Below are 23,031 nucleotides of genomic sequence, written 5' to 3'. Positions count from 1 at the left end.
TGTATTCATCGTTCATTTTCAAAGAAAATCATGACATCAGAGAAATGATGACATGACTTGCACTTAACTTTGTTTTGAGTGAGGGAGGGCTGTGCAAGGTCATCAGCTTCACTTCTCCTCCAGAACCATCTGAATCCAGTGACCCAGATATTCATCAGGAAGACTGGAAATGGCCCAGGATACAATGGGAGACCGTAGCCTTTTTAGGCTAGGGCTTACCACTAATTAAACACTGATATCCAGAGTTCTCTAAGAGGTGTTGTAGGTCTCCTAGGATGACACATATACATAAGGGAGGAAGAGGGGTAAATCAACTTCCTTTAGTATTTACTCAAGTCACAGAAGAAATGGTTGGGACTTTTAATGCAAGTGAAGAAATTGTAGCAAGTACTAACTATATTGTGATCCTAAATCACTATTCAGGGATTATCCATCAAAAAGACCTTCTTCTTCTTATCTATACCAAAACATTCACAGCAGCACTCTTTATGGTAGCAAAAATGGAATCAAAGTGAGTACCTTTTTATGGAGAAGAATTCGAACAAATTGTGATATGAATTTCCAGAACTACTACACCATAATAAATGGTGGCTATAAGGAATTTAGGAAAATTTGGAAAGATAATAAAATGATATAGAGTCAAAAGTAGGGTCCAGAGAACAAAAATATACATAATGACCACAATAATGTAAAGGAAAATATGACTAAAAGAAGTTAGAATTCAGGTTAATGTAATGACCTTTATTTCAGAGCACTGAAATGAAACCTACTGCCCTTCTCTTTACATACAAAATGATATATGCCCTGACAAACATGTTCAGTGTGTTGGTTTGTGTTAAGTGTTTTTCTTTGTCACAAGAGTTTGAAGGGTGTTATCAGAAAATGGCAATAATGTGAAAAACAAAAAACATCAATAAAAATAATTAAATATTCTGAAGATCTCTTTTATCACTGTTATAAGGATATTTTCACAGTAAACTGAACACAAGCACAGTATAAATGGCATCCATATGAAAAGAAACAAACTAAGTGGCTGGCACTTACTGACATCAGAGGCTGAAGTTTCACTTTCTTCACTTTCTGTAACACTGACATTAGGGACTGCCTGTTGCTGGAATGGAAGCATCCTAGTGATAATTCTTGACATTATTTCTTGTTGGAACCCAATCTATAGTGAACCAAGGTGTCTCTCTGTTAACAGTCAACAATAGTCCTTTTCCCTTTTTATCATCACATCATCCAGCCCACTGGCCCCAGTGCCTGGTCTTCTGATTGGCAAGATTTCATCATTTTTCATTTGATCTGGGACTCCATACTGCTAGTCATTTTCCTTGCATGTTCCAGTGCTCTACCTTCCACCTCCAAACACATAGTTGAGCCTTGGTCCTGAGTCCCTGGGCTTCTAATCAATGAGACTTCACCATTTCTAGCCTGGCTCAGGCTCCTACACTGTTATCCATTATCTTCACGCTATAGTGCCCCGCCCCCCTTCCTATGTTTTATTTCCAGCTCTACCTCTGGGAGTCAAAACTAAATCAATACAATTATTCCCAGAAAGAACGTAACAATTTCCTTGAGACTCCATCCACCATCCTTATGATTTCCATGACCAATTCTTCATCCCATGACTATCATTTTCCTGTATGTGTTGTCCTCCAGTTTTAGAAAGTAAGCCCCCTGATTGCTAGGATTAGCTGACTTTTTGTATTTGTATCCCCACCATTTAGCATAGGACTTTTAGAGTCATTTTTTCATTCATCTTTGCCATTCTGATGGGTGTGAGGTGGAACTTGAGAGTTAAACATCTCCTATTATTAATGATGTAGTATTTTTAAATTTTTACTTATTTTATTCTGAACTTAACTTTTAATTCAAAATTTTAAAAAAATTTAAAATAGTTTTTATATGTAATTGGGCAAAAAATAAAACATTAAATAAATATTTTTCAAATGCTCCATTGTCTTGTACCAAATTGTTTCAATATATTTCTACACAAAACTTTGTGTGTGTGCCTTTGTCTGGTTCAGAAAAGAATGAGATTCTGAGATTCCAACTTATTTATCCCATTCCTACATGTCTTTTTTTGCTCCTTAAGACATTAGCTATTTCTAATTTTGTAAGTATTTGCCTAACAGAATAAAACACATTTATTCTCTTTCGCATTTACCAAAAGTATTCTTTTGCAAGGATGGAAAAAATTTTATTAAATGATAGCCTAAAGCTTTCATTTAAAAATATGTAAAAATACAGCAAAAGATTAAAATTGAACACAGTGTAAAGTAATAAAATATCAAAATTTTATTTTAAATAAATTTTGTATATACATTTTGGTCACCTACTGTAGGGTCCATTATCATTTAGAAACACTGATACAGATATAGCTGTAGCTTGCTTAGAAATGCAAGTTACTTGTCACATTTAAGAAAGCATAAAAAAGTTCATTATCTAATCTAGTAGAAAGTTGTTATTCTAGAAAACATAGGTTTCATTATATTTTCTAAAAAGACTACCAGAGTCCACATGTCACACATTTAAGATAAATCATTCTAAATTCCAAATTAATGGGCTCATGAAGCTCTTTATCATTTCTATGGACAAAGGATTAACTTCATGCAGTTTATTTTTTCTCAGACGATTTTCTAAAAATTTCCAATGAAGCTACAGGAATCTAAACATCATGCTGCTTCTAAGACTCAAATACTAAAAGATTTCTTTGAGAATATAAAATTTCAAGTCCAAAAAGGAGCTTTAGATCAAAGGCACATGGAGAGGTGGAGAAGAATAAACTGGATATCCCAGAGGTGGATCTGCTGCTTGTACAGTGAGGTTTCTTAAAAGTACTGGATGAGCTTGTATACTGTAACGTTCTTCATCATCATTTGTGGCATACAGCAGTTCCCATGAAAGATTGGCCCACTGCCCTCTGACAGCTTCAGCATTTAACTTCCCAACTTGGACCAACAATTCCTGAAGAGTAAGTACTCTCCCAGTATACACTCCCTTTAAATGAAAGGAAAAAAAAAATCAACATATTTAATGTTGAATATCAATTACATATAAAAGCATAGAGGTTATAAATGTTTTTAAAAGTGCACATCAAATTTTCTACCTTAGATCAAAGAATCTCAAAGTAGGAAAGGATCTCAAAGGCAGTCTAATATAATCTAACCCATTTTTGAACAAGAATTCCCACTATAACATACCCAGTAGATGCTCATCCAACCCTTGCTTGAAACTCACATTAAAAAATTTCATTGATATTTTTTTCCTTTAAATCACAGTCACTCCAGTCTCTCTTCACATACTGAATCCTTTCTTACAGCAAAATAAAAGAAATAAGCAAAACATGATTGTTCCAGATGGTGTACCCAATACTGCCCAGTCATCCCCTGTCTTTCTAACAAGGAAGGTATATTTATAAGGTATTCTTGGGAATCTTCAGTGGTTTTGCAATTACTTATCATATGTGTCTGAGCTGGTATGCTAACATGGAGTTAATCTGTCAGCAAAAGGCATAAATATATAATTAAAATAATTCTTCTTTTAGTAGTCAAATTTAAGCTAGCATTAGCATAAATTCTAAGAACATTTGTTTATGGTACATGTCCCTTAAACTGATATTTTTAAGCTGCAAGAATTTTAATAGGTTAAACTGTAAGTGGTCATAAGAATATGATTACATTTCCACGTAAAAATCAAAATAAGCATTCTGTAAGTGTCTAGTTCATTTTCATATTAATATATCAGAAATGGGTGATTTTGTTGTTCAGGAATGCCTAGATTGGAAATTCCTTCTACCTATGCAGATCCCAACTCATCCAGAATTTGTAGTGTGAAAGAGTTCCCCGAGCTAGTGTTGTACCGAGGTCTTTCCGAATTCCAGTCCAACACTTTCCATACTGCTTCTCTTATTCATTATTATTAACCTAGGTTATTAACAGGAACTCCTTTCACTAACATCTTACTCTGATACTTCACTGTGCCATTGAGGAGACCTTGAGTTCTTACCGGTTTTGCAAATGGAGCACAATTTGGGCAAGTCTACCAACAGAGAAAACTTTTGAGAACAGGCTTAGAAACACAATGCATACAAGCTATTACCTGAAATTCTTAGCTAAATTTATGGAAGCTCATAAATTAGTCACTGGGTACTGAGGTTCTACTTCCCCCAAAGCCTATAATAGTAACTCATAAAGACCATTTATTAAGATGTAGAGAAGTTGGGATATGAATCTATAAAGGAGGATCTTCTTTATGTATAAAAACAAATATTTCTATAATTCTTAACAGTTTACAAAATCATCTTCTCATTACACTGAGAGGCAAGGAATATAAGTACTGTATCCAAAGTACCTGGCTAAAACTTCTTCATCCAGTTACTTCTAAATAAATAACTTGATTGTCCCTTCAACTTCCTTTCCTTAGGCTCAACAAATCCACAATCCCACTTCTCCCCTCCTGCCTAGCCACAACCACCTCTCCTTCAATCTGCCCCACTAATACAGTGCTGATAATCTCTGTTACTCTCTTAATTGTTCACTTACCTTTTCTTATTTACCTTGCCTTCCCAACGACCTTCTTCTTTGCCTTCTTGAGGTTCTAGTTCCCATTCATGTTCTACTCCCTCATCTACTTCCTAATATACCCTCTCTTAGAAGGTGAGCTTCTTGACCGTTAGGGATTATTTTATTTATTGTACTTGTATCCCCAGCACAATGTCTGAAATTTAGTAGGTACTTAAGTAGGATGATTGACAGTTGAAATAATTTTGGCTACCTTACTGAATGGTTAGTTCTATCCCTAAATAATGACTAATTTTACAATAATTTGAATTTGTTATTAAGCAAGCAAAATTAAATTTTTTAATTTAATACATGAAGTCAAATTATGAGATTCTTAAAAGACATAATCATATAGGCAGAATTGCCTAGAATATGCCAAATCTCCATAAAACATTAATTATAATATTTGAAATAACTGATTCTTGAGGTGAGGCTTGACTTAGATAACAAAAATATTTTTGAAATTTTGTCTTTCTTACCATATTAGGATCATGCCCCAGAGAAAAAAGGTATGGCTTTTCTTGCATAACTGCTTCCTGCCACTCTTCATCAGATACTAAACCAATATACCAGTCATGTTCATATTCTTCTAAGTAGCCAGCTAGGTCTCTGAAGTCCTCTATTGGACCTAAACTTGCTTTGTCAAGCATAAGCTTAAAGGCATACCTGAAAAACATAGAACCAGAAGTCTTTTTGTATACTTTTGATCAATGTCATTAATGAAAGTAATTTAGTCCAATATTTCAGGAACTCTATTGGAATTATATACATTTCATGCAAACAGATTAGAGAGAATTTACTTAAATTATCTGTGACTACAATGTCAAAACCTACATTAGGCCATATTAAAAAAATTTCATATAATCCAAATGGAAATACAAGTTAAACATAATTTTATCAAAGGAACCAGAATATATAAGCATATTTAACTTGAGGAAATATAAATTTTTTTCAACTCCATTCTTATAATACTGTGATCTCAGTAATTTGGGTATTCCTAGTAACAATGCAGAATTTTTAAAAAATTTAATTTATTTCTTTGTTACATTTTAAGTTCTGAACTGTCTCCTTCCCTCCCTGCCCAACCCACATGAGAGAAGTCCACTATTTCTCACACACACACACACACATACACACACATACCCCATACTATGCATACTTCTATTTAACAGCTTTTCCTCTTAAGCATTTTCCTTCACAGGTCCTCTGTAACTGATCTGAGTATTTATAATACTCAGAATAACTTAGTCGTTCACAGTTATTCTTTGAACAATATTGCCATTACTGTATATAACATTCTACTGGTTTTGCTCATTCTTATTTCATGGATGTCTTGCCACATTTTTCTAAAATCAACCTACTCATTATTTCTTATAGCACAGTAGTATTTCATCATTCCCAAACTGATGGACATCCCCCAAACTTCCTGTTCTTTGCCAGATATTTTAGAACGCATAGGTTCTTTTTCTTTTCTCCTGATCACCTTGGGAAACAGATCGAATAGTGGTGTTGATGAGTCAAAGGGTATACATATATTTTTAAAATTCTTTGGACATATTTCCATATTGCTCTCCAAAATTGTTGGATCAGTTCACAATTTTAACAACAGTGCATTAAGGTCCCAGTTTTTCCACATCCCCTCCAATATTTGTCATTTACCTCCGCTATCATTTGAGCCAATCTGAAAAGTGGGAGATAAAATCTCAAAGTTGTTTTAATTTACATTTCTGTAACCAATAATAATTTAGAACATTTTTTCATATGAATATGTATAGCTTTGATTCTTCATTGAAAAACTGTCCATATCCTTTGATCATTTAGCAATGGGGGAATGACTCATTTTCTTGTAAATTTGACAAAGTTCTCTATATATTTGAGATACAAGACCTTTACGCAAGAACCTCTATAAAATACACCCCTGCCCCATTTTCTGTTTTCCTTCTAGTCTTGGCTACGTTGCTTTTATTTACACAAACCCTTTTAACATAATTAAAATTATGCATTTTCCATCTTACGAAGCTCTCTCTCATTTATTCATAAATTCTTCTCCCACCCATGATAGGCAATATGTTCCATGTTTTTCTAATTTACTTCATCTCCCTTTACATCTAGGTCGCATGTCCATTTTGACCTTATCTTGGTAAATGGTGCCAGATATTGGTCTACACTCAGTTTCTGCCAGACTGCTTTCCAATTTTCCCAACAATTTTTACAAACAATAAATCCTTATCCCACAAGCTTAAATCTTTACATTTGTCAAACACAAGGTTTCTATAACTATTATCTACTGTATGTCTGCTCTGTTCCACTGATACCCCTTTCTTCTTAGCCAATTTCACATAATTTTGATAACTGATGCCGTATATTATAGTTCAAGGTCTGTACTGCTAAACTTACTTCCTTTACATTTTTTCATTAATTCCACCGATATTCTTCACCTTTTGTTTTCCAAATAAATTTTATTTTTTTCTAGCTCAATAATTTTTGGGGAATTTAATGGGAATGACATCAAATATGTAAATTAATTTAGGTAGAAATGTCATTTTTATTATATTGGCCTTGCCCACCCATGAAAAACTAGTATTTCTCCAATTATTTAAAGTCTGATTTTATTTGCATTAAAAGTATTTATAATTATGCTCATGGAGTGTCTTGGTAGATATACTCCAATATATTTTATGCTCTCCACAGTTATTTTAAATCAGGCATCTCTCACTATCTCTTCTTGAAGGGTTGTGTTGATGAGATGTAGAAATGCTGATGTGGTTTTACTCTTCTACTCTTAAAATTATTAATGGTTTCAACTAGCTTTTTACTTGAATCTCTAGGATTTTCAAGTATATAATCATATAGTCTGCAAAAAGAGATAGTTTTATTACCTCATTGCCCATTGTGATTCTCTCAATTTCTTTTTCTTCTCTAATTTCTATGGCTAGTGTTTTTAACACAGTACTGAAACATATTGTTGAAAATGAGCATCCTTCTTTCACTCTTGATGAAATGAAGATGGCTTTAGTTTATCTCTATTACAAATAATGCTTGCTGACAGTTTTGGGTAGATGCTTATCCTTTTAAGGAAAGGTAGATTTATACCTATGCTTTCCAGTGTTTTTAACAGGAATGAGTGTTACAACTTGTTAAAAGCTTTCTGCATTTATTGCCATAATCATATGATTTCTGTAACTTTTGTTGTTTATATAACCAATTATGTTAATGGTTTTCTTGGTGTTAAAATATCCCGGTATTCTTGGTTATAAATTCCACTTAGTCACAATGTATATTTGTGATATACTGTTATAGTCTCCTAGCTAGTATTTTATTTAGGAGTTTTGCATCAATATTCATTAGTGAAACTGGTCTATAATTTTCTTTGGTTTTACACCATATATTTGTTTTTTAAAAGAAGTTTGGTAGGACTTCTTTGTCTATTATGTCAAATAATTTATTTAATATAGCAGTTAGTTGATCTTTAAATGTTTAGTAGAATTCACTTGTAAATCCATTTGGTCTTATCACTTTTTTCTTAGGAAGCTCATCTGTGACCTATTCAATTTCTTTTTCTAAAATAGATTTGTTTAGATATTCTATTTCCATTTCTGTTAAATCTAGGCAGTTTATATTTCTGTAAGTATTCTTACATTTTTCGTTATTTTTAAATATAATGGCATACAATTGGACAAATTAATGCCTAAAATAGCCTTAATTTCATCTTTCCTGGTTGTATATTTGTGCTTTTCATTTTGGATACTAATGATTTAATTTTCTCTTTTTAAAAAAACTCATATTAACCCATGGTTTATCTATTTTTTTCATAAAACCAACTCTTATTTATTAATTCAATGGTTTTCTTGTATTCAATTTTATTAATCTCACCTTTATTTTTTAGTATTTCTAATTTCCTGTTTATTTGCAGATTTTTAACTTGTTTTCTAGTTTTTTAATTACATACCCAATTTACTGGTGTGCTCTTTCTCTATTTTATTGATGTAAGTATTTTGAGATATAAATTTTCCTCTGATTATTGCTTTTGCTGTATACCATAAATTTTGGTATGTTGTCTCATTATTATCATTCCCTTTAATAAAATTATTTTTCTATGACTTTTCCTTTAACCACTCATTCTTTAAGACGGGGTTATTTAATCTCCAATTAATTTTTAATCTGTTTCCATGGTCCTTCATTAAGTATAATTGTTACTGCATTATGATCTAAAAAGGATGCATTTTGTATTTCTGCTTTTCTGCACTTAACTATAGTTTTTATGCTTTAATATATAGTCGATTTTTGTAAAGATACCATGTACTACTGAGACAAAAGATATATTCCTTTCTATTCCCATTCGATTCTCTCCAGAAAGCTATCATAGGTAGCTTATCTAAGATTCTCATCATTTTCTTGACTTCTTTCTTAATTTATTTCCTTAAGAGTTATATAGTTCTGAGAGAGGAAGACTGAATTCTCCTTTGCAATGTATTTGCACCTGTAATTTATTCAGCTTTTCCTTTAAGAATCTGGTTGCTATAGCACTTGGTGCATATAGAATTAGTATTTATATTACTTCATTATCTATGTTGCTTTTTCATAATGCAATTCCCGTTTCTCTTTTAATTAAAAATCTATTTTAGTCTTTGTCTGACGTTATGATTGCCACCTGTTTTTTTTTTTTTTTGCATCAGTGACTAAATTTTACTCCAGCCCTTTAGTTTTACTCTATGTGTATCTCTCCTTTTTAAAGGTATTTCTTGTAAACCACGTTGTCAGATTCTGATTTTTAATCAATTCTGCTATCCATTTCTGTTAATCCAATTCACATTCAAAGTCATTACTATTTGTGTATATCCTTCTACCCACCCTGTTTATCCTTTTATCCCTCTATTTTTATCCTCTCTCCTCAGCCTAATTTATTACTTACCACCTTCTCCCTAATCTGTACCAGCTTCTAAGAGTCCCTCTCTTATCTTATCCCTTTGCCTTATTTTGTAATCTGCATATTCTTCAGCCATCCTAAAAGTCCCTCGCTAATCCTATCCCCTTGCCCTCCTATTTCTCTGAATTAAGACTTTTATACTTTCTAGATGTATGTTATTCCCTCTTTAACCCAGCTCTGTTGAGAATAAGGTTCTAGCACTACCAGTCCTCCATTCCCTTCTGCCCTCCACTGTAACAGTTCTTCCATTCACACTTCATTTCTATGCAACAATTGCTCCATTTTACTCTCCCTACCAAATTTTATTTATTCTTTAGCTTCATCTCACCATACTCAACTCAACCTCAAACTTTCTATCTAAGTATACTCTTTAAACTAGCTTAGAAATAACATTCTTAAGAGTTACAGACAGTGTTTTCACATTTAAGAAGTAAATAGTTTGACCTTATTAAAATGGTGGATAGATAACAAAATAGAGTTGGTTATATATTAGCTCCTAACAGAGTAGTTCTGGTTCTTAAAATCCCACTTTTAACACTGCCCAAGTTCTGTAACTACTGTCTATGTCTTCTCATGAATACACTACAGAGCTTCAATGTGGTGGACAAGGGCTGTTCTTGAGTTCATTAAAAACATTGTACATATACCAATTAAAGGGCCACAGGCTGTGTGCAGAGCAACTAGGTGGCACAGTGGATAGAGTGCTGGATCTGGAGCGAAGAAGACCTGAGTTTAAATTTGGTTTCAGACATTTACTAGCTGTGAGATCCTGGACAAGTCACTTATCCCTGTTTGCTTCAGTTTCTTCATCTGTAAAATGAGACAGAAAAGGCAATGGCAGTCCACTCTAAGATCTTTGCCCAGAAAACCCCAAATGGAGTCATGGAGAGTCAGAAACGACTGAAAAACTATTAAATAACAATGGGCTATCCATGGGTCTATGTGACTAGACTCTTTTCCAGTCATAAATTTAAGTAATGACATCCTTTACACAATTTTAAATTTTAACTTACACACAATTTCTTTTTTTCCCTTTTATTTATGTTCTGAACTTAAACACCACACAAAACAAACATATTCACATAAAGTCTAGAAAAGGAGAGGATTTCATATGTCACTGTGAATCCCTATTATGTAGGAGATTTAATTCTCAAAGCATAAAATAAATTCAGATATAATTTTCTTTTTAAATAAGTTGTTAGTGATGGTTTTTATTTTTTAAATAGCCACAATATCCTCTAGTATTTCTCTCATTCCCAGAGATTTCCCATATAACAAACAGTATTTTTCAAAAATTAAAAAAAGCAAAAATATAAGCCTAAAAAGACGAATACACTGAAAAAGTTTTAAAATATGTAGAATATGTAATACTTTGCTCTGAAAAGCATAAGATCTTTCTTTCTTCTAATTTTTTATAGTATTGTCTTTAATATTAAAGTCATGTATCCATTTGTAATGTATTACAGAATATGGAATAAGGTATTAGTCTAAGCCTAATTTCTGCCAGACTGCTTTCCTAAAAAACAGTAAGTTTTATTTAAAAAAATACACTCCTCAGCAATTTATGTTTTCTGCTTTATTGGATACTAGGTTGTTCAGTTCCACTGACTCTGTTTCTTCCTTCTGTAGTATGTTCTATTGATCTACCTCTCTATTTTTTAACCAGTACTATATGATTTTGTTAACTGCCATTTCACAACATAATCTGAGGTCTAAAAGGGCTATTCTTCTTTCATCTCTACATTTAAAAATTAATTTTCTTAATGTTCTAGATCTTTTATTTCTCCATATGAATTGTGTTATTATTGTATCAAACTATGTAAAGTATTCTTTTGAGAATTTCATTGGTACAGCATTAAAACTTTCAATTAATTTTGGTATTTGGTAGTAGTGTCATTTTTAATATATTAGCATGACTCAGCCATAAGCAATGAATGTTACTCTAGCTTCTCCAGTTCTTTATTTCTTTAAGAACATTTTGTAAATAGGATTTTCTAAGTAAACTGTCAAGCAAACTATCAAAGCAAACATGGAGTCTTATTTTCTTTTCTTTACCTGTCTCTCCTCTTATTTTTGTTACTAGCATTTCTAGAATTATATCAAAAATAGTGGAGAACTGGAATACTTGGTTTACTCTTGTATTTAATGGAAAAGCTTCTAGTGTTATCCTACAGAAATGATATTTGCTTTTGTTTTTACATATATACTTTTTATATTTAAAAAAAAAAAAAAGGTCCCTCTATGCCCATACTTTGTAGAGGTTTTTTTTAAAGAGCATAAGTGAATATAGTACTTTGTCAAATATTTTTTCTGCATCTATTGAGATAATCATGTGGTTTTTAGATATTTTTGTTTTTAATATGTATAATCATATAAATTGCTTTCGTGACGTTTAACCATCCTGGAATCACTAGTGTAAATTCCACTTGGTCAGGATGAGAGATTTCTAGAATCAACATGTAACTTGGAAAGCTGTCCTGCTTGTCTAAGCTTCTGTCTATGCTTCCTTTTTTTCTCTTCTCTTTTTGTTGGGGGAGGAGGGGAAGGATGACTTTAATGAAATAGAGTCTCCTCTTTCCTACCCACCCCTAAACTGAAAAACAGAATTCTTGTAACAAATATGCATAATGAAGCAAAACAAATTCCCACATTGGTCATGTCAAAATTTTATGTCTCATTCTTAATCTTGGGTTCATCATCTCTCTATCTTCATCTGCCTTCATGGCCGTTGGAACAAATTGTTCTCATACACTCACTCCACCAGAGGAAGTCTTTAAATGCTTGGGGTAGACACCCCCCTAACTCACCAATGGGTTTGAGAACCCTTGGTTACCCTCAATCTGGTTTGGCTCGTCTGCCAAAACGGTTGACCAGGGTGTGGCTGCTGTGCATGCTGCAGCTTCTTGGAGGCATAGGTGAGAGTTAGGTGGAACGGGTAGACACCAAAAAACACAGGTGCTCCATCAGTCACCACCACACCATACACATGTGGAACCATCAGTGACAAAAAATGGAGAAGTTTTGAATGCTGTGGATAAGTTCACTTACCTTGGTACTGTACTTTCCAGGGATGTACACGTTGACAATGAGGTTGATACACGCATTGCCAAACCTAGCTCAGCGTTTGGGAGGCTCCAAAAAAAGTATGGGAGAGAAGAGGTATTAAACTACTAAACTGAAGGTCTACAGAGCCATTGTGCTGACCTCAATGTTATATGCTTGTGAAACATGGACACTTTAACAGTGCCATGCCAGGAAACTGAATTGCTTCCATTTGAACTGTCTTAGGAAGATTCTGAGGATCACCTACCTGATAGCATAAGGTACCAGACATTGAAGTCCTTCCTTGAGCTGAACTGCCAAGTATTCAAACTATGCTTCAGAGAGTGCAACTCCAGTGGGCTGGCCAAATTGTTTGAATGCAAAATGTATGCTTGCCAAAAAGACTATTTTATAGAGAACTCGCATGGGGCAGGCGAACACATGGTGGCCAGAAGAAATGTTACAAGGACACTCTCAAGGTCTCTCTCAAGAACTTTGGATTTGACTGTGCAACATGGAAGACACTGGCACATGACTCCTCAGCATGGTGGGACCACATCAGAAAGGGTATTGTGCTCTTTCAGCAAAGCAAAATTGAGACAGTACAAAGTAAATGCAGGATGTGCGAATTTGAGACATTCACCCCAAATATTCACAGGGATTATCTGTGTCCAACCTGTGGTAGAGTATTCCAAGTTCATATTGGTCTGATCAGCTATAGGCGGACACAATGAAACTTCCCTTTATCATGGTGATGTCATTTTGGTCCTCTTTAAGAACAAAGGACAACAACAATCAGGTAAAGTCCAAATGTACTTCTTTAAAGGTATTCTGGAATCATGGTTGGTTATTTCATGGATTGGAGTTCTTAATTCTTTCAAGGTTGTTTTTCTTTACAAAAGTGTTAATATTGTATTAATTGTTCTATTGACTATGCTTCACACATGGCTTTTCATATTTAACTCCGCATTTGTAATGTGTTACTGTCTGCTGACATTCGCCATGCACCTCTACATTCCACTGGTGAACCTCATCTTTTTTTAATATATTAATTTTATTTACTTTTAGTGTTCTACAATCATTACCATATAATTTAGATTTCGTTTACCCCTACCTACTCTGCACCTCCTCCCTCCCTCCCTGAGACAGCATACAATTCTATATAGGATCTACACATACATTCCTATTAAATGCATTTTCAGTATAGTCATGCTGTGCAGATGAACTAAAATGAATGGGAGGAATCATATAACAAACCAAAACATAATACACACACACACAAAAATGATCTGCTACATTCTGCAATTGAATTCCATAGTTCTTTCTCTGGATGTGGAAGGCATTTTGCCATAGAAGACCATTGGGAACTTTTTTTAAGTCCCTGCATTGCTATGAAGTTCCAAGTCTACCAAAAAAAAACTTTTGTACACTGTGGTCATTGCTGTGCACAAAGTTCTCCTGGTTCTGCTCCTTTCGCTCAGCATCAGATCATATAAGTCTTTCCAGGCCTCTCTGAAGTCTTCTTGGTCATCATTTCTTATAGCGTATAGTATTCCATTACATTCATATACCATAATATATTCAGCCATTCCACAATTGATGGGCATCCCTTTGATTTCAAATTTTTGGCAACTATGAAGAGTGTTGCTATATTTTTGTACATGTGGGACCCTTTCCCATTTTTATGATCTCTTGGGGATACAAGTCTACAAGCAATAATGCTGGGTCAAAGGGTATGCACATTTTTGTAGCCCTTTGGGCACAGTTCCAAACCGCTCTCCAGAATGGTTGGATGACCTCACAGTTCCACCAACAATGAATTAGTGTTCCAACTCTCCCACATCCTCTCCAACATTTATCATCTTCCTGTTCTGTCATATTTGCCAATCTGAGAGGTGTGATGTGGTACCTCAGAGTTGTTGTGATTTGCATCTCTTTAATCAAAAGTGATTTAGAGCATTTTTTATAAGATTATAGATATCTTTAATTTCTTCCCCTGAAAATTGCCTGTTCATATCCTTTGACCATTTATCAACTGGGGAATGACTTGTATTGTTGTATGTTTGACTCAGTTCTCTACATATTCTAGAAATGAGGTGTTTATTCCCAAGATTAGCTGTAAAAATTCTTTCCCAATATACTACTTCTCTCCAAATTTTGGTTGCATTGGGTTTGGTTGTACAAAAACTTTTCAGTTTAATGTAATCAGAATTATCCATCTTGCACTTCATAATGCTTTTTATCTCTTCTTTAGTAAAAAATTCTTCCCTTCTCCATAAATCTGATAAATATGCTATTCCTTGCTCCTCCAATTTGTCCATGATATCAATCTTTATACCTTGATCATGTACCCATTTGGACTTTATTCTTGTGTACAGTGTCAGGCATTGGTCTATGCCTAGTTTCTGCCACACTGTTATCCAGTTGTCCCAGCAATTTTTGTTGAACAATGAGTTCTTACCCCACAAGCTGGGGTCCTTGGGTTAATCAAACACGGGATTGCTAATATTCATTGCCTACTGTGTCTTGAGTACCTAGCCTATTCCATTTGTCTACCCTTCTGTTTCTAAGCCAGTACCAAGTGGTTTTGATAACTGCTGCCTCATAATACAATTTGAGATTGGCCACTTTCCCTAGCATTTCTTTTTATTAGTGCCTTTGATATTCTGGACCCATTGTTCTTCCAGATGAATTTTGATAGTATTTTATGCAGCTCTAGAAAATAATTATCTGATAGTTTAATTGGTATGGCACTAAATAAGTACATGAATTTAGGTAGAACTATCATTTTTATTATATTGGCTTGGCCTACCCATGAGAAACTGATGATTTTCCACTTACTTAGATCTGACTTTATTTGTGCAAAAAGTGTCTTATAATTGTGTTCATATAGTCCCTGGATTTGTTTTGGCAGGTAAACTCCCAAATATTTTATAGTGTCTACCCTAGCTTTAAATGGGATTTCTCTTTCTATCTCTTGCTGTTGGAATTTGTTACTAATATATGGGAATGCAGAAGATTTGTGCAGGTTTAGTTTGTAACCTGCAACTTTGCCAAAGTTGATTATTATTTCAAGTAGTTTTTTACTTGAATCTCTGGAATTCTCTAAGTATATCATCATATCACCTGCAAAGAGTGATAACTTAGTTTCTTCTTTGCCTATTCTTATTCCTTCAATTTCTTTATCTTGTCTAATTGCTACAGTTAACATTTCTAGTACCATATTGAATAATAGTGGTGATAATGGACATCCTTGTTTTTTACCCCTGATCTTACTGGAAATGCATCTAGCTTATCTCCATTGCATATAAAGCTTGCTGAAGGTTTTAGATAGATAGTGCTTATTATTTTATGGAAGTTCCCTTTATTCCTATGCTCTCCAGTGTTTTTAATAGGAATGGGTGTTGTATTTTGTCAAAAGCTTGTGCTGCATCTATTGAGATAATCATGTGGTTCTGTTAGTTTTGTTGTTGATATGATTGATAATGCTAATACTTTTCCTAATATTGAACCAGCCCTGCATTCCTGGTATGAATCCTACCTGATCATGATGCATTATTCTCATGATAAGATGCTGTATTCGTTTTGCTAAAATTTTATTTAAAATTGTTGCACCTATATTCATTAGGGAAATTGGTCAATAGTTTTCTTTCTCTGTTTTGTCTCTTCCTGGTTTAGGTATCAAAACCATATCTGTATCATAAAAAGAATTTGGGAGGATTCCTTCTTCCTCAATTTTCAAAAATAGTCTATATATTACTAGAATTAACTGTTCTTTAAATGTTTGATAGAAATCACTTGTAAATCCATCTGGCCCCGGAGATTTTTTCCTAGGGAGTTCACTGATGGCTTCTTCAATGTCTTTTTCTGAGATGGGATTGTTTAAGTATTCAACTTCCTCTTCTGCTAATCTCACCAACTTGTATTTTTTAAAATACTCATCCATCTCATTTAGATTGTCTAATTTATGGGCATAAAGTTGGGCAAAGTAATTTCTAATTATTATTTTAATTTATTCCTCGTTGGAGATGAGTTCACCCCTTTCATTTCTGATATTAGTAATTTGATTCTCTTCTTTCTTTTTTTAATCAAATTGACCAAAGGTTTATCAATTTTATTAGTTTTTTCATAAAACCAACTATTGGTTTTATTTATTAATTAAATAATTTTCTTAATTTTAATTTCATTAATCTCTCCTTTGGTTTTCAGTATTTCTAATTTGGTATTTACTTGGGGATTTTCAATTTGTTCTTTTTCTGGCTTTTTCAGCTGCATGCCCAAGTCACTGATTTTCTCTTTCTCTATTTTATTTATGTAGGCATTCAAAGATATAAAACTTCCCCTAAGAACTGCTTTTGCAGTATCCCATAAGATTTGGTAGGTTGTCTCATTATTGTCATTCTCTTGAATTAAACTGTTGATTGTTTCTATGATTTGTTGTTGTTGTATGATACTCCTTCTTTAGGATTAGATTATTTAGTTTCCAATTAATTTTTGGTTTATCTTTCCATGGCCTTTTATTACATATAAGTTTTATTGCATTATTACCTGAAAAGGATGCTTTGACTATTTCTGCCTTTCTGCACTGGATTGTGAGGTTTTTATGTCCTAGTAAATGGTCAATTTTTGTATATGTACCATGTACTGCTGAGAAATAGGTATATTACTTTCTATTTCCATTCAGTTTTCTCCAGAGATCTTTCATATCTACCTTATCCAGAGTTTTATTTACCTCCTTAACCTCTATTTTATTTATTTTGAGGTTAAATTTATCACGTTCAGAGAAGGAGAGTTTGAGGTCCCCTACTAGTATAGTTTTGCTGTCTATTTCTTCCTTCAACTCCTCCAACCTCTCCTCTAAAAATCTGCATGCTATATCACTTGGAGCATACATGTTTAGTAATGATACTTCTTCATTGTCTATGGTGCCTTTTAGCAGGATATAGTTTTCTTCCTTATCTCTTTTGATTAGATCTATTTTTGCTTTTGCTTTGTCTGAGATTAGGATTGCTACCCCTGCTTTTCTTACATCAGCTGAAGCACAATATATTCTGCTCCAACCTTTTACCTTTACCCTGTGTGTATTCCCCCCATTTCAAATGTGTTCTCGTAAACAACATAGTGTTGGATTATGGCTTTTAATGCATTCTGCTATCCTCTGTTTTATGGGAGAGTTCATTTCATTCACACTCACAGTTATGATTACAATCTGTGTATTTCCCTCCATCCTCTTTCCCACCATTTGTGCTTTTAGTTCTCCCATCTCCCTTTTCCTCCTCAATAGTTTTCACATTTCACCAGCACCACCTGCAGCTTTCCCTTCCTTCTTTTATCCTCCCTCCCTTTTACTCCTCTTTACCCTTCCTACTTCTTCCCTCCCTTTTAGCTTCCCCTCCCCTTTCTTCCTCTCCTACTGCCTATAGAGCTAGTTAGAATTATATATTTAATTAAGTGTATTGCTCCCTCCTTGAACCAAATCAAATCAGAGTACCTCTCAAACAATGCTCATCTCCCTCCCTTCTTTCCCTCTACTTAATTTTGCACTTCTTCCTGTGATATAATTTACCAGTTTTTGCTTCCTCCTTTTCACACCTCCTGTTACAAACCCTTTGCATGCTTAAATCATATTTTTATCATCACATCATTTACTTTATACCCGTTCCCTATATATATATCACTTTTTATTTCATAATACATGTGCAATTCTCAAGATTAACATGTATCATCTTCCCTTATAGGGAGGTAAACAGTTTGTTCAAACTGAGTAACAAGTTTTTCTTTTCCCCTGTTTACCTTTTTATGCCTCTCTTGAGACCTGCATTGGAAGATCGAATTTTCTATTGAATTCTGGCCTTTGTGTCAGGAAGGTCTGGAAATCCCTTACTTTTGAGTGACCATCTCCTTGCCTGAAATGTTATGCTGAACTTTGCTGGGCAATTGATCCCTGCCTGAGTCTCAGCTCCTTTGCCTTAGGGAATATCATATTCCAATTCCTTTGATCTTTTAATGTAGAAGCTGCAAGGTCCTGTGTGATTCTGACTGTAGCTCCTTGATATTTGAATGGTGTCTTTCTGGCTGCCTGTAGAATTTTCTCCTTCACTTGATAGTTCTGAAATTTGGCAACAATATTTCTTGGTGTTTTTAGTTTGGGATCCCTTTTGGGAGGTGAACAGTGGATTCTTTGGATGACTATTTTACCTTCTGGATCTAGCACTTCTGGGCAGTTTTCCTTGATGATTTGCTGGAAGATATTGTCCAGACTCTTTCTTTCATTGTAGTTTTCTGGCAGGCCAATAATTTTTAAATTTTTTCTCTTGGATCTATTTTCCAGGTCAGTTGTTTTTCCAGTTAGATATTTTATATTTTCTCCTATCTTTTCATTCTTTAGATTTTGTTTGACTGATTCTTGCTGTCTCATAGTCATTAGTTTCTACTTGCCCAATTCTAATTTTTATCAAATTGTTTTCTTCAGTTAACTTTTGCATCTCCTTTTCCATTTGTCCAGTTATTCCTTTTAAGGAATTATTTTCCCCAGTTAGCTTTTGAACTTCTTTTTCCATTTGTCCAATTTTCCCAGTTAGGTTTTGTGCTTCCTTTTCCATTTGTCCAATTTTCCTTTTTAAAGAGATTTTCTCATCAGTGAATTCTTTTTTCATACTTTAAAAATCATTGGCCAGTTTTTCTTCTATTTCCTTCTTCAGTTGTTCCTGGAGAGCTGTTTGTACATGTGAGAAGCTCATAGTCCCTTCTGAACTTTCATCTGGAAGTCCAGTCTCACTACTGACCTCTTTGGTATTAGTGTTTTGGTCCTTGTCCACATTGAAAGATTCTGTGGTTTTTCACCCTTGTTTTGCTTTTTCTTGTTCATGATGATTACTGTGTGTTGTGGCTTTTGGTTCTTTCAGTCAGAAGCTGTAGAACTTGGTGTTGAACTGACTGGTGTTAAAAAAGCTAAGGGCAAGTGTCTTTTTATATTTTTGTTTTGTGTTTCCCTGATCTTCCCTGGCGTTAGATTGTTAAGCATGGGGGAGGGGTGATTTGGTCATGGGAGATCTCCTCAGCCAAGCTGAGGCCAAGGCAAGCTCAGGGGTTGGTGTTCTCAGTTGTCCTATTATCTTCCCATTTCCCCTGGAATGCTGAGGCTCACCTGGGTCCTAGTGTGAGTTTCCACCTCCCCTGGACCTCCTCTCCTAGTGCTGAGGCACACCTGGGTCCTAGTGTGAGTTATCACCCATCCTGGGGTTCCTCTCCTAGGGCTGAGGCACACCTGAGTCTTAGTGTGAGTTTCCACTGCCCTGGGGCCCCTCTCCTTCTGGTTTGCCTCTGCCACAGTAAGAGGAATCCCCCTTAGCTATTTTCCTAGCCTCATGTGTTATGAGACTGTTTGCCCCTTCACTGTGCCTACTGATCTGGGATTTCTCTGGGGAAATATTTTATCGTTCTTTCGAGGTCAACAAGGGGGGAGGAGAGAGCATTTACTGATCACTCTGCCTTCCTGGCTCCTGCAAGTTCAAGTAGGTGACTTACAGAAGTTTAATCTGAGGGCTGAAAGTCTCAGGAGATGCTGAGGCTGATATCTGGGGCTCAGTGACTGTCACTTGCTCAGCTCCACTGGTCTCTCCCCTGGGCTGCTGCTCCACCATTCCATCTGCTGCTGCCTCAGGCCTCCCAGGGGCCTGCCCACTGGGCTAGGCTGTGCACTGGGGGCTTACCCCTGTGGAACAGATCCTTCTCGTCGACCTTCCAGTCTGTCCTGGGTTATGAATCTGCCACAGTCTGTCTCCTATTGGATTCTGTACTTCCAAAGCTTGGCCAGATTCTCTCTTTAGAGGTATCTGAAGGAGTTTTGTTTAAGAGCTTAGGTGAGTGATTGCTCTCACTCTGCCATGTTGGCTCTGCCCACTCTGAACCTCATCTTAAAAACTTATTATGTGCTTGGTAATATGCTAAATGTTTTACAAATATCAATATCTCATTTGATCTTCACAACAATTCTACAAGATAGATGCTGTTATTATCCCCATTTTATAATGGAAGAAACTAAGGCAGGCAGGGATCAAGTGAGTTTGCCAGAGTCACACAGCTGGTAAGAGTCTGAAGCCAAATTTGAACTCCATTCTTCTTGACTCCAGGTTCAGCACTCCATCCACTGAGCCACCAGCTGCCCCTTTAGGTTGAGAATACTGTGAAATTTCTTCAAAGCAACCTGCCTTGCTCATCTCTTCCTATACAATTCCACATCCAGTTCACCATCACAGTTTATAGCTTGTCTAATCAACTGCATGTCACACATCAATAGGCATTCTTCATCCCCTTGGATTTTATTGTACTGATAGTTGGTCCATGATACCAAAGCTCAAGCACATGCCCTTCCTTTCCTCTAACAATCAGCAAACTATAAAAATGGACAGTGATTTGTAAAGCCTGTAGCAGTAACATTATTAGGCAGTTTTGCCTAAAGTTTTCAAGGAATGTTATTTCTTATGAATTTGAGCTGTTTAGTGGAAACTGTCTCATGTTAAACCAAAACATTTAAAACATTTTTCCATGAGATTAATGGGGGAAAAAATACAGGGCTACCTGCCAAATACAATCGCAGAGTAGTACTTCAAGGAAGGTTACTATTAATACTATGACATAAAGAATCAAAATTATTTCTTACCTGAATGCTTTCAGTGCTTGTTGGAACAGTTCTGGTTTTTCAGTCAGCCAGTCCAAACCAAGTGACCAAGGAATGCCACTATTGTAAGCTCTAAATATGTGACTAGGACTAGGGACCATATTGTCTACTCCAAAAAAACTAAAATAACAAGACATCACTGCATGAATATATAAGTCTTTCAAAATTTCATCCTTTGCTATTTCTTCAAGTATATCTGAAAGATTTTCTTTTGGATGCAAAGATTCCAACTGACTTAAAACAAATTGGTACCAATCTTCTGGAAATAACTGCTTTATTTCATTAATCCTAGATTTGGGCAAACAGCTAGACCTCCATTCTTCTGGTATGCTTAATAGCTGTGAATGAGAACAACTAAATTCCAACAGAGGAAGGTGTGTCACCTCTTTTTGCTTCCCTTTGTCAACAGCAGGAAGTCCCAATGCAACTGCTTTATAAAGTTTATCTTCTGAAATAGTCTCTGTTGAATTACCATCTATACTTTGTGATTCCACTGATCCTGGAATAGGTAAAGATGTACTTGGCAAAACTTTTAACTTCCCGTTTTCGTTTTTGGTCATGGACTCATCATCAAAAAAGTCATTATCAGACCACTCACCAGGTGTTTCTAAATTTAAACTATCTGTATCACTGGGGACTTGTGGGAATGGTGAATTATTCAGCTCAGGCTGCCTGATTAAAGATGGCACACCATTATATTCACTTTCATCAAATTCCTTTAGTGTTTTGGTTCTTTTGTAGCAGTATCGTACAAGTATCCACACAAGTACTTTTATGAGGTCACCTTTAAACTCTTGTAAATTTTCATTAGAATCAATTATACCAGTCAAAACACTCTTGGCATCGGAATATAGTCTCACAGGTAGAACAGTACAAGGTGTTAAGATATTTCCAAAGTGCTCATTGAGTGGAAGTGCTTTTGCATATTCCTCTTGCTCAAAGGCTGCTTCAAAAACTTCATCAACTCTTCTAGCTTCAACAGTGTGGCACGATGTTTCTTGTAATTCTAATCCCTAAAAGAAGAAACAAAAATTTCTTGAGTGTGTTCTGTGGAAACCTTTCCCAAGCCCTCTTAATGCTAAGTGTCTTCTACGTATTTTTTCATATTTATCCTGTATTATAGCTTGCATTATATATATTTCTTTGTTTCTGCTTATTTTCTCCCCCATTAGACTGTAAACTCCTTGAGGGCAAGAACTGTCTTTCACCTCTTTTTGTATCCCTAGCATTTAGCACAGTGCCTGGTCCGTACGAGGTTCTTACTAATTGTTTAGTGGTTGATCATAATTACTTACACATAGAAAAGTTAATAATTTTTAGAATATTATGTATTCTTCTTTAGTAAAAATATGGTAAATAAGTCAGTTCTTCTTAATAAAGAGCTATACCTTATCTTTTAAATCTAGAGGCAGCATGGTATGATTGAAAAACAATGGATTTAGAGTTAGAAGACCCACAGTGTGAATCTTGGCTTTGTAATTTAGTACTTTTGTGGCCATGGGCAAGTCACCTAATCTCTCAGCTTTAGTTTCTTCACCTTTATGTCTCTACAGGACTTTAGGGACAATTGAAGAGTGCTAAATTACAGAAATATTAATAACAATATTACTTTTATGACAATCATAAGGAACATTGCACTTGGAAGACCACAATTATATTGTTTATAACATCAATTTCTAGAACATTCTAAAGCTGGAAATCTTTTTTTTCTTCAAAATGACCAATGCCTTCTATGAAGCATAATGATTTCAAATACTGTTGAGCTAAAATGAATTATTTGTGTAGGAAAACTTTAATAGCAGTTGTTACTTTGCTATAAA

General features: G+C 34.8%; 1 protein-coding gene across 2 annotated transcripts in view; it reads right to left on the bottom strand.

Moving 5' to 3' along the window:
- Positions 1-2,275: 2,275 nt before the first annotated feature.
- Positions 2,276-23,031, bottom strand: part of PCNX4 (pecanex 4) — a 54,510-nt gene continuing 33,754 nt past the window's right edge. Inside the window, exons 10-13 of one of the 2 annotated variants that reach the window (XM_072629380.1) lie at positions 21,194-22,224; positions 12,538-12,621; positions 5,042-5,228; positions 2,276-3,000 (exon numbers count right to left, since the gene is read on the bottom strand). In XM_072629380.1, coding sequence (XP_072485481.1) covers positions 2,749-3,000; positions 5,042-5,228; positions 12,538-12,621; positions 21,194-22,224 — 1,554 coding nt within the window. In that variant the 3' untranslated portion in view covers positions 2,276-2,748. The remainder of the gene's footprint in view (positions 3,001-5,041; positions 5,229-12,537; positions 12,622-21,193; positions 22,225-23,031) is intronic. The other variant, XM_072629381.1, reaches the window with a different exon arrangement.

This window comes from Notamacropus eugenii, chromosome 1 (genome assembly GCF_028372415.1).
Source record: "Notamacropus eugenii isolate mMacEug1 chromosome 1, mMacEug1.pri_v2, whole genome shotgun sequence".
Taxonomy (NCBI): Eukaryota; Metazoa; Chordata; class Mammalia; order Diprotodontia; family Macropodidae; genus Notamacropus; species Notamacropus eugenii.
This window is presented reverse-complemented; position numbering and strand designations above follow the sequence as displayed.